This window comes from Colletotrichum lupini, chromosome 3, assembly GCF_023278565.1.
Source record: "Colletotrichum lupini chromosome 3, complete sequence".
NCBI classification, from domain to species: domain Eukaryota; kingdom Fungi; phylum Ascomycota; class Sordariomycetes; order Glomerellales; family Glomerellaceae; genus Colletotrichum; species Colletotrichum lupini.
In genome coordinates, this window is record NC_064676.1 from 6,349,625 (window position 1) to 6,365,151 (window position 15,527).

General features: G+C 53.3%; 4 protein-coding genes across 4 annotated transcripts; 2 read left to right on the forward strand and 2 right to left on the reverse strand.

Moving 5' to 3' along the window:
* Positions 1-45: 45 nt before the first annotated feature.
* CLUP02_06665 (beta-ketoacyl synthase domain-containing protein) lies at positions 46-7,699 on the reverse strand (the record flags this gene model as incomplete). Its single annotated transcript, XM_049285664.1, has 7 exons — positions 46-1,444; positions 1,501-5,374; positions 5,431-6,181; positions 6,246-6,672; positions 6,744-6,860; positions 6,935-7,052; positions 7,150-7,699. 7 exons carry the CDS (start codon positions 7,697-7,699, stop codon positions 46-48), a joined length of 7,236 nt encoding a protein of 2,411 aa, XP_049142807.1.
* A 761-nt stretch (positions 7,700-8,460) lies between these two features.
* Positions 8,461-9,486, forward strand: CLUP02_06666 (DltD domain-containing protein; the record flags this gene model as incomplete). The annotated part of the gene is made up of 2 exons (XM_049285665.1): positions 8,461-8,571; positions 8,647-9,486. The coding sequence occupies 2 exons, from the start codon at positions 8,461-8,463 to the stop codon at positions 9,484-9,486; spliced, it is 951 nt and encodes a 316-aa protein (XP_049142808.1).
* A 159-nt stretch (positions 9,487-9,645) lies between these two features.
* On the reverse strand, positions 9,646-12,304 carry CLUP02_06667 (menadione-induced gene-4; the record flags this gene model as incomplete). Its single annotated transcript, XM_049285666.1, has 10 exons — positions 9,646-9,672; positions 9,731-10,255; positions 10,324-10,420; positions 10,479-10,541; positions 10,601-10,686; positions 10,757-10,793; positions 10,872-10,969; positions 11,037-11,108; positions 11,180-12,106; positions 12,203-12,304. 10 exons carry the CDS (start codon positions 12,302-12,304, stop codon positions 9,646-9,648), a joined length of 2,034 nt encoding a protein of 677 aa, XP_049142809.1.
* A 1,156-nt stretch (positions 12,305-13,460) lies between these two features.
* Positions 13,461-15,086, forward strand: CLUP02_06668 (uncharacterized protein; the record flags this gene model as incomplete). Its single annotated transcript, XM_049285667.1, has 1 exon — positions 13,461-15,086. The coding sequence occupies one exon, from the start codon at positions 13,461-13,463 to the stop codon at positions 15,084-15,086; it is 1,626 nt and encodes a 541-aa protein (XP_049142810.1).
* Positions 15,087-15,527: the final 441 nt, after the last annotated feature.

The following is a 15,527-nucleotide window of genomic DNA, read 5'->3' on the forward strand; positions in this document are numbered from 1 at the left end:
GAGAATAAAAAAATGAAACACAGAGTCTAAAACGCAAGAAAGTCTTCATTCCTTCTTCTTCATCTTGGAAACAATCTTCTCACACAGCGCTGTTAGTGACGTGGCGCTCGTGATCTCCAGCGTTGTCAATTCAACTCCGAGATCCAGCCTGACCCAATTTCGCAGCTCTACGGCAGACAAAGAGTCCAAACCATAACTACTGAGTGGCTTGGCAGGTTCCATTGGTTCCGACAAGCGGAGGGTGGCCTGGAATTGCGTGTTAACGACGTCCACAGCGGCCTTCAATACCACCGAGGAGTCTGCACTGGATTGTAGTAACAGCATTAGCGCCTGCACCGCGCGCGATTTGTCGTCCTTGCCATCCCCACCAGACGTGGCCTCGCCGGTGCCGAAAGCCAGGCTGACGAAGCGAGCGTCAACAAGAAGGTTCGAGGAGTCCGGCTGCGGCACGGCGATGGAGGTAATAAGTTGAGTGGAGTTGCCCGTCGAAGATGTTCTTTGCTGCTGCTGGATTGAAACGCGGACAATTTGGCGGAACAGGTTCTCATTAATGGGAGTCCAGGCGTCCCGATCCAGAGCCACGCGAAGGTCATTGTGCTCATGCATGTAGCCAACGTCGTCGATGGCACCCAAATCGACCGAAACAGCGGACAGCCCGAGACCTTGGCGGTATACGGCAAAGGCATCGAGGAAGGCATTAGCGGCTGCGTAGTTTGCCTGACCCTTTTGGCCAACAACACCAGAGACCGAGGAAAGCATAGTGAAGAAGGAGAGATCGAGGCCCTCCTCCTGAGCGACGTTATGAAGGTTCCAAGTTCCGGGGACTTTGCAGGCCACGGCGCCATGGTACTCCTGGGTCGTCATGGAGGTGAAGATTTTGTCTCTCAGGACCATGGCGCCCTGAATGACGCCACTGACGGGAACGCTGGAGGATTTGAAAGCTTTTCGAACGTCTTCCAAAACTGAGACATCGCCCCTGACCAGATCGACCTTGGCACCTTGGGCATGAATGTTCTTCAACACAGCCTGTGACCGCTCATCATCGTAACCACCACGTGCGAGGATGACGAGGTGCTTGGCGCCCTTTTGGGCCAAGTAGACGGCCAGAGATCCGCAAAGACCTTTCAAGCCACCGACGATGAGGATGGAAGTAGTCTGGGGCAGATCGAACCTGCGTATCGCGGGGCGGACCATCACAGTCGGCTTGTCAGCCTTGTCTTTGGCGGAGAGAACGATCTTGCCCATGTGCTTAGCCGCACGCATGTAACGGAAAGCACCAGCCACATCCTCGAAGGGAAAAGTAGTCATGGGAGCAATGGGCTTGATGGCGCGCTGGCTAATGAGGCTCATCATCTGGCGCATGAGCCTGGCAATGACGGTGTCCGATACGTGCTCGTGGGACATATCAAAGCAGCGGTATGAAGCGTTGCGGCCAAACGGCTCCCTAAGATGGTGTCAGTTGTCGGCCTCACGTAAGGAGATAAAATGAATGAGACTCACATGGAGAGGTAATTGCGATCAAGCATATCCCTCTTCCCCAGCTCGACCATGGTGCCGCCATCAGCGATGCAGCGCCACGACTCGTCCAACATATCGCCGGTGAGAGAGTTGAGAATGACATCGACGCCGTGTCCTTTTGTGGCGGCCTTGAGCTGAGCAGCAAAGGCAGTGGTTCTTGAGTTGAAGATGTTCTCTCTGGGGATGCCAAAGCTGTCTACCAAGAAGTCCACCTTCTCATCAGTGCCGACGGTCGCGTAGATCTCTGCGCCAATGAATTTACAAATCTGGATCGAGGCGATTCCAAGACCACCGGATGCGGAATGGATAAGCACTTTGTGCCCGGCCTGTGTGTTGGCAAGATCGAAAATGCTGTAAAGCGCAGTGAGATACACACTGGCCAGAGTTGAGGCCTCCTCGAAAGACATCCATTTGGGGATGTGGTGCGTTCGCTCAACAGAGGCGATGACCCTGTTTCCAAATGCTCCCTTCTTGAAGACAAGCACCCGGTCTCCTGGCTTGTATATGTTCGCAGCGTTTTTGCCAGCCCGACGGATCTCGCCCGCACCTTCGAGGCCGAGGAGGTGTTGGTTCTCCGGAACAATGCCCATTGTGACGGCGACATCCTTGAAGTTTAGCCCAGCGGCGAACAGTTCAACTTCCACGCTGCCGTCGGGGACAGGCAGCTCTGTAGCGGCGACCTCGGTGTACTGGAGAGAATCAATTGTGCCGACACGCTCGCACTGCAGACGAACGGTCGTGTTAAATCCATGTAGCTCACCCTCAACGAGTTCAGCGCCGTGGGCCAAGGCTTTCTCAACAACGTTAACAGCCTCATTGGGCTGCACTCTGCTGATATGAATGACTCCCTGGCGCTCGACAAACGCGTTTTCAATACCCGTCGTTTGTCTCCGATGAACAGCCCTGCCGAGGTGCTCAAGGATGTCATTTATGGCAGAGACGGTCTTCGGACCCGTGGCTGACTCGACATCCAACGTTGTGATACTGATGGAAGGATCCTCGTGGCGAACTGTACGACCCAGACCGTGGATCATGGCCCTGTCGGGGCTTGTGACGTTCAGCTGAGAGCCCGAGGTCACCCACAATACTTGGTTGCCTGATACCAACGTGTTCTTGAGAAGCTGCCACTGGGCTTCTGTAATAGTCGGCAGGACAGGGGCGGAGAGATCACTTAGTACCAGAATAGTTCTGTGGTCGTCTTGGGTATGTTCGGTATCCGTGATCTGCCATCCGAACTTTGATAGATCTGAGACAACTTGTGCGGTCACGTCTGTTGGGTCAGAGAAGTGTATAAGCTCAATGCCTTGCTTTTTGGACACGGCCTCTGAAGCAGCGACGAGAATGTGAATAGTGTTGCCATCGCCAGAAGGGATGCTGAAAGATGAACAGAAACCAGAGGATGACGAGATTTCCGGCACGTCAGCTCCGATGGACTGGATTACGACGTGGCCGCCGTCCGATACCAGCGTGCGTGCGTTCCGTACCACATTCTCTTGCGACTCCGATGACCCATCAGCCGCTCTGATAATGACAAGATCAAAGGTTTTGTCAGGGGTCTGCAATTTTTCCGGGTCAGCTGCAACGTCGAGGACGGCGTAGGCCACACCTGACTTGCTGCCATACGTCTCCTCAGCGTTCACGACAGCAGAAGCATCGTGAGAAGAGAACTGGAAGCTGCGACAAGCAGACCTCACCACAGGGTCGGCTTTGCTACCCTCAAACCATACACTACCGGCCTCGGAGGGTATCATGCTGGCCTCAAGCACACTGAGACTCGGGAACTTGTGAGCAGTCAAGTCGATGAATTCGTTGAGGGGATCTTCTGCTGCGGCGATGGCCGCCACGGTGTCTCCAGTAAGGAACGTCACATCTGGCTTCCATGAGATGCGACTGTACGTGTGTGACGAGTATGGATCCTCCTGTGTATCCAGTTGGTGATATCTTAGGCCAGTGAGCTTGAAACGCAAATCTCCAGTCTCAGAGTCAAGAACGACTGCGTTGGACTTGTAACTCTTGGTACTTTCGGGCAGGCCAAGGCCTACGTACTCAGAGCACGTCGTGGAGATACCTTTTCCAGAAACGCTCTCCACTGGGAAAATGGTCAGCTCATCAATGATGGCAGGGACCAATACGGCACTGATCCCGGGCCTATCACCGGCCCACAGAGAAGGGGCACAAGACTGGAATGATCCATCAATGGCGGCGGGGTGCATCGGATACCACGACTGCGGGTGCTCCGAGGCGGGAGGACTCAGATCCACGAGAGACCGAGACTCGCGCGAACCGGCGATGGACTCGATCTCAAGATGTTTCTGGAAAACCGGACCAAAGTTGTAGCCTGTATCGTGCATGGCCTTGTACCATAGAGCGCCGGGGACGGGGTCAACCAACGGCTTGACAGTGCCCTCGGCTGCAGTCAAATTTTCGGTGGTGCTCTCCTGGATTCTGACTAGGCCACGGCAGTTCTCGAGCCAGGCGTCCCCTACCTGAGAGCTGATTTTGAATTCGTACCAGGAATCTTTGGCTCCCGTGCGCGGGTGAAGTGCGAGCATGACCTTGGTAGCTTCGTCTGAGTCGTCCAGCACAAGGGCGCGGATGAAGTTGACGTCTCGAAGCTTGTAATGGTATGCTGTAGGGAGAACCTTAGTCTCCAAAGTACGCAGCGCTTCGGTGTTCTGGCGGATAGCCTCCATAGCCATGGCGATGAAGCCAGCCGCGGGGAAGACAATCTCCGGGCCCATCTTGTGGTCCCGAAGCCAAGGCAGGTCTGCCAGCTTGAGAGACTTCTTGAAAGACGGCGCCTGCCAGGAAGTACCCAGGATCTTGCTGCCCAGGAGGTCATGGTGCGGGAAAAGACGGTATCGCCAGTCCTTGCTAGCGTCGCTTTCGTACCAGTACTGCGTAGAGTGGTCCCATGAGTAGTTGGGCAGGTCGATAATGGTTCTCGGTTTCCAAGTCTCAGTCTTGTTCACGTTGGCTAAGTTGACCTCTCCGCCGCTGATGAAGAGCTTGCCGGCCACCTCGTAGAGCGACTTGAGCGCGGCGGGGCCACGAGACCAGGCCGCAATATACTGGACTTCGGCGCCATCTCCGAGGACAGCCTTTTTCACCTGGGCCACAGGACCTGAAAGCGCACCGCTAGGGCCGATCTCGATGAGAAAGTCCGGACGGTTGTCATTCGCGAGCATGGTCTTGGTAGCTTGTTCAAATCGTACCGCAGAGCTCATATTGCTCTTCCAGTACGCCGCATCAGCAGCGTAGCGCATCTCTTTGCCAGACACGGATGAGAACATCCGGACGTTGTCATGTTTCCTGTCTTTCTTGCACGCGCCAAAGTCCTGGCGAAGCAGAGCCTCGTATAGACTGCTCACTTCCAGCATGAAAGGCGAGTGGTATGCCAGGTTCACCTGCAGCAGGCGGGCAAAATGCGATTCTGCTACAAGGGAGACCATGACCTCCTCGAGCTTGTCCACCTTGCCAGACAAGGTGACGCTGCTGGGGCTGTTAAAGCAGGCAATGTGCACTAGGCCAGCGTAGGGTTCCAAGAAGGGCATTACGGCTTCAGCGCCCAGCCCGACCGCGAGCATGCCTACGTTCTTGGTGCCATCTACGACGTTGGCGAGCTGCTTGGCAGCTAGGCCGCGGTAGTAAGCGACCTTAATCGCGTCTTCCTTGGACAGATAGCCCGCAGCATATGCAGCAGCGATTTCGCCCGATGAGTGACCGACCACGCTGTGCGGAGCGATGCCCCAGACTTCCAGCACGCTCAGGATGGCGAGCTGAAGCGCTGTGCAGAGTGGCTGGGAAAACTCGGGCTGGCGAAGGAGACCAGGACTGCGCGGCTCTACCAGTTCATCTGCATTGATGTGAGTAATTAGGATCAAGAATGCGTCAGGGATGAGGAGCAAATACCGAGCAAAGACCACGTTGGAGGGACAAGAGCGGTCTTGAGGACAGTATCCAGATGCTTCAGCAAGTCTCTGGCGGTAGGGAAGGCATCGACAAGGGCCTTTCCCATCTGCGACCATTGAGCGCCCTGGCCGGTGAAAACAAAGCCGATCTTTGGAGCTTCCGGGCTCTTCTTCCCCAGGACGAGAGAGTCTTCGGCTATCACCGCCTTATCCGCTAGCAAGAATACTCGATTGAAGTGCGCGCTGCGCTTGCTCGAGAGTGTGAAAGACAGGTCTCGCAAGTCGGCTTTGACACTCGGGTTCAAAAGGTGCTTGCGCAGCAGCTTCACGTAGCCGCGGAGCGAAAACTCGTTATTGGCCGAGAAGACAAGCAGCTGGGGCTTCTTTGCGACTGGTGCCGTGGAGGAAGCATCATTGTCGTCACCGAAGAGATCCGCATCTTCAGCGAGGTGTGAAGAGACGTGGGAGGAGGTCTGGTTATTCTGTAGATATTGATCTGCAGACTCGAGGACGACGTGAGCGTTGGAACCGCCATATCCGAACGAATTTACAGACGCCCGCTTGCGTGCCCCTGTCGGCCAGGGGATGCTAGTGCGTGTTGCAAACACCTTCTGGCCCTTAAGGTCGATCTTGGGGTTGGGAGTCACGAAGGTAGGGTTGCCGAAAATGGTGCCAGTCTCGAGAGACAGGATGGTCTTGATCAGGCCTGAGATGCCTGCTGCCGGCTCAGAGTGACCAATATTGCTCTTGATCTAGGTAGGTGTTAGTTGTGGTCAACTTGTGTCATTTTACCTGCAGTGGAGAGGATGAACTCACGGAGCCGATTATCAAGGGCTGATCGGGACTACGCGACGGCGCAAACACTGAGGCGATACCACTGACCTCGGTCGGATCGCCTGCCTGTGTGCCAGTGCCATGGCACTCGAGATACGTGGTTTCGTTAAAATTCGTGATTCCAGCGTTAGCATAAGCCGAACGGATGGCCGCCGCTTGTGCCTCTGAGCTGGGGCTGGCGATACCGGGAGTGTTGCCGTCACTATTAGTAGCGGTGCCGAGTATCACGGCGCGAATAGGGTCACCGTCACGGAGGGCGTCCGAGAGGCGTTTCACCATTACGGCATTGACTGCCTCACCCTTGATGTAACCGTCCGCCTTGACGTCAAAGGTGTGGCATTTTCCAGATAAACTCGAGGCTCCCTTCATTGGGCCAACATCCATGTTGTGTTCCGGGCTAGACTCACCCCTCCAGAGTCAGACAGTGTTTCCTGATTAAAAAGACGACGGCCGAGAAGGGAAACTCGCTCTAGTGCTCACCTCAGGTACAAGTTGCAGCCGGCGACAATTGCTCCGTCCATCTCCCGGGTACGTAGATAGCGACATGCCACATCAAGAGCTACCAGGCTGCCCGAACAGGCTGTATCTATTGTCATACTACCGAGACAGGTGTCAGATGTGGCTGCAGGATCCGTGGGGATCCGCCGGGTAAGACGGATCGATGCGCTTACCTGGGACCCTTGATGTTCAGAAAATGACTGATTCTATTGCTTAGAATAGCCCGACCAACGCCAATTGTGACAGAAGGAGCGCGGTCTTCGGGATCGCGGGCCTGCATGTCGGCGTAGTCTGCAAATTTTGTGTTGCTGTAAGCCAAGGTTCATCCCATAATAGCACCCAGGGCAAAGATCTGGCCTGAACGAAATCAGACGAGAAAAGAACGTACCGACGGCGTATGATCCGACGAAGCACCCAACCTGGGCCCCTTGCAGCTCTTGCAACGTCACACCTGAATTCTCCAGACACTCGTATACGACCTCGAGGAGCTGTCTCTGCTGCGGGTCCATTGCGATGGCATCGAGCCGGGGAACCTGGAAGAAGCCGGCGTCGAACTCACGTGGGTCAATGTTCTCTAGGAACATGCCGCCCGGAGACCTCATCGTTTTGGGCTTCTTGGATCCGTCATGGTGGCCGTCCAAGCTGAAGCGAGATTCGGGCGGCTCGTTACAGGCGACACCTCCGCGCTTCAGGAGCTGCGTCAGTGCGTGCGGGTTGTCGACTTCGCCCGGCAGACGGCATCCCATGCCGATGACGGCGATCGGCTCATGGGCTTGAGGTGGGCCATTGGTGGGGCCGTTTACGCTGCTGCCATTATAGCCGTTGGTATCGTTGATCCCGTTGGTTCCATCGGTGTAAGTGGCGCCGTTGGTACCGTTGCTCGGATAGTTGTTGTTCGGAATCGTGTACGCACCGTTTCTCCCGTCGTTGATCGTCATCTTGACTGCAGTTGTCTAGGTCTGGGCTAGGCCTAGCTGTTTGAAGAGGGAATAGGGTAGAGAAGCCTTTTAGTAAGGTAGATAACATCGACAGTCTATAGGCAATGGTCGTGAGATCCTGGTTCCTTGGTTATTCAAAGCGGACAATTAGTCGGTATGTACTGAATCTCGAAGAAGCAGGAACGAGAAAGAAGGTAATAGAGCCACGCCACGAACTTCTCTTTGAACAAGAGAGGGCCTTGAGAGTGTCCTGGCCGTTCCAAAGTGATACCAGTGCTTCCGATAATGGTTTCAAAAAAACATTCGCCGATGACTTACATGTATTTTGACATTTTATGGAGTTCGGGAGTGCCTCGGATGGTTTCCATGTTTGGTCATCGTGGCAAACACTCATCATCAGTTGGTAGGGTCTCCCATCCGCTCATAGCACGCCACTAATCATCAGCCTTGCTATGGCATGCCCACAACTCGGGGATATTCTGACAGGGAATAATCTGACATGCTGATTGGGTGAGCCGGTTCTTGAGCTGGGTATCAACACTGTTGGTCTTGAAAGTGGCCGGTGCAAGTGGAAGACTTCGGGCAGTTTATCCTACGCCGTAGACCTTTCAGTTGTTGCATTGAACTCGCCCATTACAAGGTCAACTGTCTGATAAGGAACGCCTAATGCGCTTGCAATGCGTGAATTTTGCCATCTCGGTCACTAGATAGCCCTACCAAACAAGTTCTCTTCCGTCGAATCCTGCGTCTCAACTGCAATAATGAGTACCTTCTTCCGCGACGTGGAATTCCAAACCGTGGACGGGCTGACCCTTAGGGGCTGCTTCTATCCCGCTCCTGGCCGTGGTCCTGCAGCCATCATTACGCCCGGGGTAAGGATCTCATGATGAAATTCTCTGCTCGTTTTTTGAAGGCTTTCCCCAGGTTGACATTCAGCCCCCGTCTAGTTCAACTGCGTGAAGGAGATGTTCGTGCCAGAGGTGGCCGAACAGTTCCAGCTCGCCGGAATTTCAGCACTCATTTACGACCCACGCAGCCTAGGCCTCAGCGATGGTCAGCCCCGGAACGAGATCGACCCGATGAAGCAGGTCTCAGATTACTCAGATGCGCTGACCTACCTCCGCGGCCTCCCCGAAGTCGATCCGGAGCAGATCTTCTTCTGGGGCCAGTCCTTTGCCGGCTGCGTCGCACTCTGTGCTGGCGCCCTCGACAAGCGCGCACGCATGGTCGTCTCCATCTGCCCACTGCTGGACTTTGAACTCACGCCGCAAAAGTTCCCCCGCGTTCTCGCACGCAGCATGGCCGACCGCGAGTCCCGCGCCGCCGGCAACCCGCCAGTCTTTTTGCCTGTGCTGACCGAGGACGGCGTCAACCCCGCCGGCCTGGGTATTGGCGCCGACAAGGAGGAGTTTGATTACATGGTCAACGCCAAAAAGTACGGCGCCAGTCGCCACGAGAACAGAACGACGCTCCAGTCGTACTACAAGCTCATTATGTGGCAGCCCCATGGTATAATGAAGTACATGTACCAAACGCCCGTTCTCATGGTCATTCCCGAGCTGGATCAGATCTCGCCCCCAGATCAGCAATTTGATCTGTTCGGCACGTTTCCAGGCCCGAAAAAGGCGCACGTATCTGTTGGCAAAGGACATCTTAATGTACTCAGCGGTCCAGAGTTCCCAGACCTGGTTAAGATGCAGGTGGACTTTATCAAGAATGTTTTGGCTGGAAAGGTAGATGAGTATGTGGGTGTTGCGCACGGAACGAGCAATGGCGAGACCAATTGACGGTACTAAGTAAACGAGTAAATACAGATTTCTTATCATAGGTTCAATGACAATCATCTTGTTTCACACATGAGTAAAACATTCGGATTATCATGTCGTTACAATGGTGTACATTAAATAAGGTAGTTACATATGTTTCCTCTGGATTTCAATGAGTGATCAAGGATCGCTGCGAGACTCGACACTCTAAGTCTAGAGTAGGTAGATTTAGAAATAGTTCAAATTTCTTTCACTAAACCTCCACTAAGGCAACCGCCGACTCAATCAAATCGCAAATTTCTTCACTCAAGTGTCGCGGAACTTCATGGCCATAACAATGCTCCAACACCGAAGCCCGTTCAGCACAAGCCAGCTCTAGCACATCTTTACTATGAAGGTACCACGGATCACGCCGGCCAAATATGTGAACAGTAGGAATGTCCATTCTGACTTCATCCGATGTTGAATGGAACATTTGGTAGAACATGGCTGCGGTCGGCTGTTGACATGCCTCTTCGGTTCTGTGGAAGTCCTCATCGTCGTCATCTTTGAGGTACCTGTCTGGGGTAATAAGATACGTAGGGACCTTATTAGGACGATTGTACCGAGCAAGGATGCTACAGTCCACATTGCAAGAGACGCCAAAGTAATCCCGCGTGTCAATCCCATACATCAGGCTGTGTGAGAAGGGTAAAGGGGAGCCGATGAGAATGGCAAACTTGAAGAGGGGTGGTGTTGACGGGGTTTCAAGCTGGTGGCGCAAGATCATCGACACCGCGACTGCAGCGCCCTTACGGTCAAGTTTGTTAGACCCCGAGCCCGATATGAGAAGGATGGACTGCTCCCGGTGAAACTTACCTGGCTGAACCCCATGATTCCATCAAAAGGGCCCTTTTCAGCCATGATGGACTTGACGTGACGGTGGGCCGCGGTCACCGACTCAGTAGTCGGCGTTCTATACCAGCAAAGGTACGGGCCCGGATACACCTTGGCTATATCCGCCTCTGGCTTACAAGTGGTCGGACCATCGACAAATGTGAAGTCGTAGTCCGATGGCAGCAAACTCCGAAAGGATTCTGTGAGTTGAGTCAGTAGTGCTGATAGCGCGAGATAAGACAGCATGAAAATGACTCACCTGTCTGCGAGGCAAATATCTGGCTGTTGATGCCCATGCCATGGAGGCAAAGGATTCGGCACGGCATGTTGGATTATACAGATCATCTATTGGCTGCTGATTGCCACTGAACAATTATTCTGGGTGCTTGGGAGTTTCGGATACTTAAATGCTTACCTCTTCGGGGGCTTTTTGGGTGTCTTTAAGGTTTGCACTTTGAATGGTGGGATGGCAGCTATCTAGTCAGAAGGATGAATTTGAAGGATTCGGCGGCTTGGAACTCCCACCGCACCTAGACGAATCGAGAAAGTCCCTGCCGCCATAGAGTGAAGTCAAACGGGCTATCCCGACCGCCCATTTCTGAATCCTTGTCTCGATAGGCCCCTTGACCTCATCTCAATTGCAGGCTCTCTTATTCTTTCTTTCGTTCATTTGTAGCTGAATGAGCACAAGGAACCTGTCCCAGACCGTGCGTTGCAAATGCATTACTAGGGCTCCTCGCGACAGCATTTTGAAAACATAGCAGAAGCTTGTGTCACAATCAAGTAGAATCACAAATTGTATTTGATTTCATAGGGCAGTATTCTAGATCTTGAGAACAGCCTTTCCAATGTTCTTGCCATAAAACAGGCCCACAAATCCATCGGCTGCTTGATCCACGCCGTCCACGACAGTCGACTTCGACGTGAAGCTACCATCATGAATCCACTTTGAAACGTTCTGCATATGCTCCGCGCCATACTTGGGACCAATGTTGGGGTCAGTCACGATGTACCCAGCCATGGTGACTCGCTTCACGGTGATGTTGAAGATATTGGTAACTCCATAGCCCGTGTAAGGGCCTTGGACACGCGAGTACTGACTGATGGCTCCGCAGGCGATGATTCGTCCATACGTGTTCATCTTCAGTAGAACCGCATCTAGCGTCTCACCGCCGACGTTGTCGTAAAAGATGTCGATCCCGTCAGGTGCAAGACGGGCGAGGCCCTCGTCGACTGTCTCCTTCTTGTAGTTGAAGACAGCGTCGAAGCCGAGCTCACGGACGAGATAGTCGACCTTTTCGTCGGCGCCAACGGAGCCAATGACGTGTAGACCTTCGCGCTTGGCGATTTGCCCAACTACATGGCCCACGGCGCCGGCTGCAGCGGAGACGTATAAGGTCTCGCCTTTTTTGGGCTTGCCTATCTCGTAGAGAGAGGCGTAGGCGGCGAGTCCGGGCATCCCCAGGGCAGCAAGGAATGTGTCGAGCGGTAAGTTGAGAGGGTTCTCGATCAGATGGGCCCATCCAGCTTGCAAGTCCTCGGCGGTGGCGACGGCGTACTGGCTGATTGGGAATTCCCCCCTGACTATGGCGCCTTGCGGGAATCCTTCGTTTTTGGATTGAAGGACTTTGGCGAGGGCTGTGTTCGGGATGGGCTCATTGAGCTTGTAAGGGCCCATGACCGGCTTCTCAACCATGCGACCCTTCATGTACGGGTCGAATGAGACATACAGAACTTGTACCAAGATGGAACCCCCCAGCAATTCCTAAATCAACGTGTTAGCAAAACGCCATAATTGTACTCCAATGGCCAAGCTGTCAATGACAGACGACTGATATCCTTTGCGTGCGTGCATACTTACCTGGTCAAGATCAAAGTCTCTGCTCTCCACAGCGATATCCTGTCCCGCTACCGTGGGTGTCTCGTGGACCTTCTTGAAGATCAATGACTTGTTTGCCACCATTCTGAAGATGTATGTTGTCTCTCTTGGATCTCTCTAGCTAAGCGTGTAATTCAGTCTTGACTCTGCTAACAAAACTCTGTTCACAAGAGGGCCTATTGATGTAGTCTTAGAAGGAAGAACTTGTGATCCGTCGATCCGTGACAGTGGAAAAAGACCCGATCAACCACCCGGGCCTGTCATGGTTGTTTGACAACTGCCTTTTTTGAGTCAGTGGCTGATGGGCATATTACATGTATTCTATGCGATACCGCGGCGTAATGGGCCGATTGGACCAAAGTACTTATCAACTCGCCCGTGGCGGGCGCGGCCAAGCCGAATCATGTAGGCTAGATCTGACAGACGTAAAGCCACCCCCCACGCCCTATGTCATGTCCAAAGCATTCAATCGAACCTTGCTTGCTGCTTCCATGGCTGCGCGTTTTCTTGCGTCGAACATTTCGTTCATGGTTTTCAAGTTCGGGTTGTATCACCAGAGTTGTGAGTTGCATTGTGGGATTGTGCCTACATGTACATGAATTGACAGGGGTCTGGTGTCTTCATGCTGGATGTCAAAGGGTCGGACAGGGGGGCGGACTGGAGCCCTCAACCTACTTGAGAATTTCTTGACCATACGCGGGGTAATGCCGGTTAGGTTATCTCCGTCAAGTCATTGTCGTCTTAGGATGAGAATCCGAAAGTGCACATTCTTTAGGAAAACTATGAGGGAGACTTTTGTGAGTGTGAGAGACGGGAAGCCGGACTTGTATCTCGGTCAACGAGCAAATCCTTTAAGTGGAACAAGCTGGATCTCTTGCATCTAATTGGACTGACTACTCCGTAAGGTGCGCGTCCACGGCGTGATGTGCGCCCACGGAGGAACCACGCTATCAACAGACATAAGCCCAGAAGATGTACCTCCATCAAGTAAAGCGCTTACACAGCGCCACATCTCTGCAGACGAAGGAGTCAGGCTGCCTAGTATTCTAGTGAATGCCTGTGGGATGATGAGCAGATATAAAAGTGAAGGTGCCAAATCTTGTCTGCCTCATATTTGGGTGACGAGTTTTAGCTCGCCTTCCTATGGTTGGGACGGATGCCGAACCATCCAACAAAGGGTGGAAACGGGCAACTTCAACCAGTCGAAGATACATATTACCTTAATAACCTCGTATACGACATGAGCAATACCGAAATACAGCCTGGGGAAGCTAGTCCAGCCCCTGTCACAGAGGGCCAGGGAAGCCGAGACCAGGCGGGGAACCACCCGAACAGGCAATTTAGGCTCCGCAACTCTTGTGACCGCTGTCAGGATACGAAGCTCAAGTGCTCTCAGGAAAAGCCGGCGTGTCGACGGTGTGCCCGACTCAGTCTCCCGTGCGTATACTCTCCGATCCGCCGGCTCGGCCGGCCTCGCAAGCATTCCTCCAATCAGCTAGAGGACTCGACTCAACAACAGCAGCAGCAACCCCGTCAGCAACGGCAACCGCCGCCGCCTCCGCAAACGTCAGCAGTAACATCTTCGGGTGTCGCAGGTGCGAGAGGAGGCGGCCAAGATGAAGATCACGAAGGCGAGGTTGCGAATATGGGACAAAGCCATGGTGGACCAGCAGCGTCTCTCCCTTTGCAGAAAGTTCCAACCCCAGCTTTCCACGAGACAATTTCGCCCTTCACAGATGCCTTCCTCGACGCCATGACCGGAGTTAACGATGACAGGGCTAGCACGATAGTGATCCCTAGCGCCTTGCATCAGCCAGTGATAGACAGCAATCATCAGTTTGACGTGGTGATGGACACACTGTTCACGACTGACCCGGCGTCTTTGGAGCCCCTCGCCGCCATCAGTTTGACCGAGACGACGTTTGAGGATCTCCAGAACTGGACTACCGAACCAAGTCATTACAACACCCCAGTGGACCAACACGAGCAGTTTGGAAGTGAAGCTCTGACTGGCACGACTAAACGCCCTTCGACTTCTACCATAAATTTGTCTGAAAGTAGCGCGGCTGCGGCGGTGGCAGCTGTGTCCGACATATTTGGCCCAGAAGAAACACCAATGCACTTTCACACACAAGCTCCCCCTGTTCCCACATCGGCATTAACCTCATCCTCTCTTATGTGCAGCAACGACTGTTACCGCTGTCTCAGCCAACAGCTTGCTGGTCTCAATAGCCTCACCAACTCCTCGGTCACCCCGAATCTCGACACGATTCTACAAATTGACCGGAACATGCAGGCGCTCACAAAGGGACTCCTTAACTGCCCACATTGCCTAGCAAACGACAGCAGCTTATTACTACTTTCCATCATCATGGACCAGGCGACCCGGCTATTAGATTGCTTCATCGAGAAAGTCAAGCCCAATGTGGCTGTCGTAGATCATCAAAGCTCAATCCGAGGAGGGTCAAGTGCTCCGAACAAGAATACCGCCGGGGATGGCAATATCGGCGTGACGTATCAGAGCACCTACCGCAGCCAGCCCTCCGCGAGCGGAGTCGGACTGGGAAAGCTTTACATACCAGCGCCGGGGGCGACGATGGCGGCGCCCTCTCGCAAACAGTCATTGATACATACGACAGAGTTGCGGATAGGCGACTACGAGGTCTTAGACGAAGACTTGAAGTTGACGTTTCTGAAGCGGCTTGTTTGCCACCGCTTGAGGATACTGGTTGGGATGTTAACAGACCTCCAAAATACTACCGGAGGACATATGAAAGAGATGCAGTGCAGCGCGACTCTCGGAATGTTAAGAGGAGTCATGGAGCGGGTTGAGCGCCTGCGAGGGAAGATGTCGATCAAGTGGTGATTGTGATGATCAAAGCAAAAGTCCAACTTGTAATTGTATTGTTGATCTTATACAGCGAACATTGATAGAAGCGTTTTTCTTTCTGAAGTTGCCGTCTAACGTCTGCGCCCCCGCCCCCGCCCCTCGAGAATTAGTCGGCAACATACAAGATATGGGGAAAAGTCTACACAATTACAGATATATTAGTATGCATATAGAACGAACTTCCCTGCTTTTCAATATCATACCATGTTGTATTAGTTGAAACCTATTCGCTGGTCACCTGACCTTACGGGATAATTAACGCCGGCGCACTGCCAAAATCTATCTATTCTATTCATCCAAAACGATTTTTAGAAGGTCTCTTCGAACTAGGATCACAGAGTAAATATAAATTCAATCCTATCGCTCTTCTCTGAGATACAGAGCAATCCATTGTATTGTAGCTCGATAGTTGCTTGC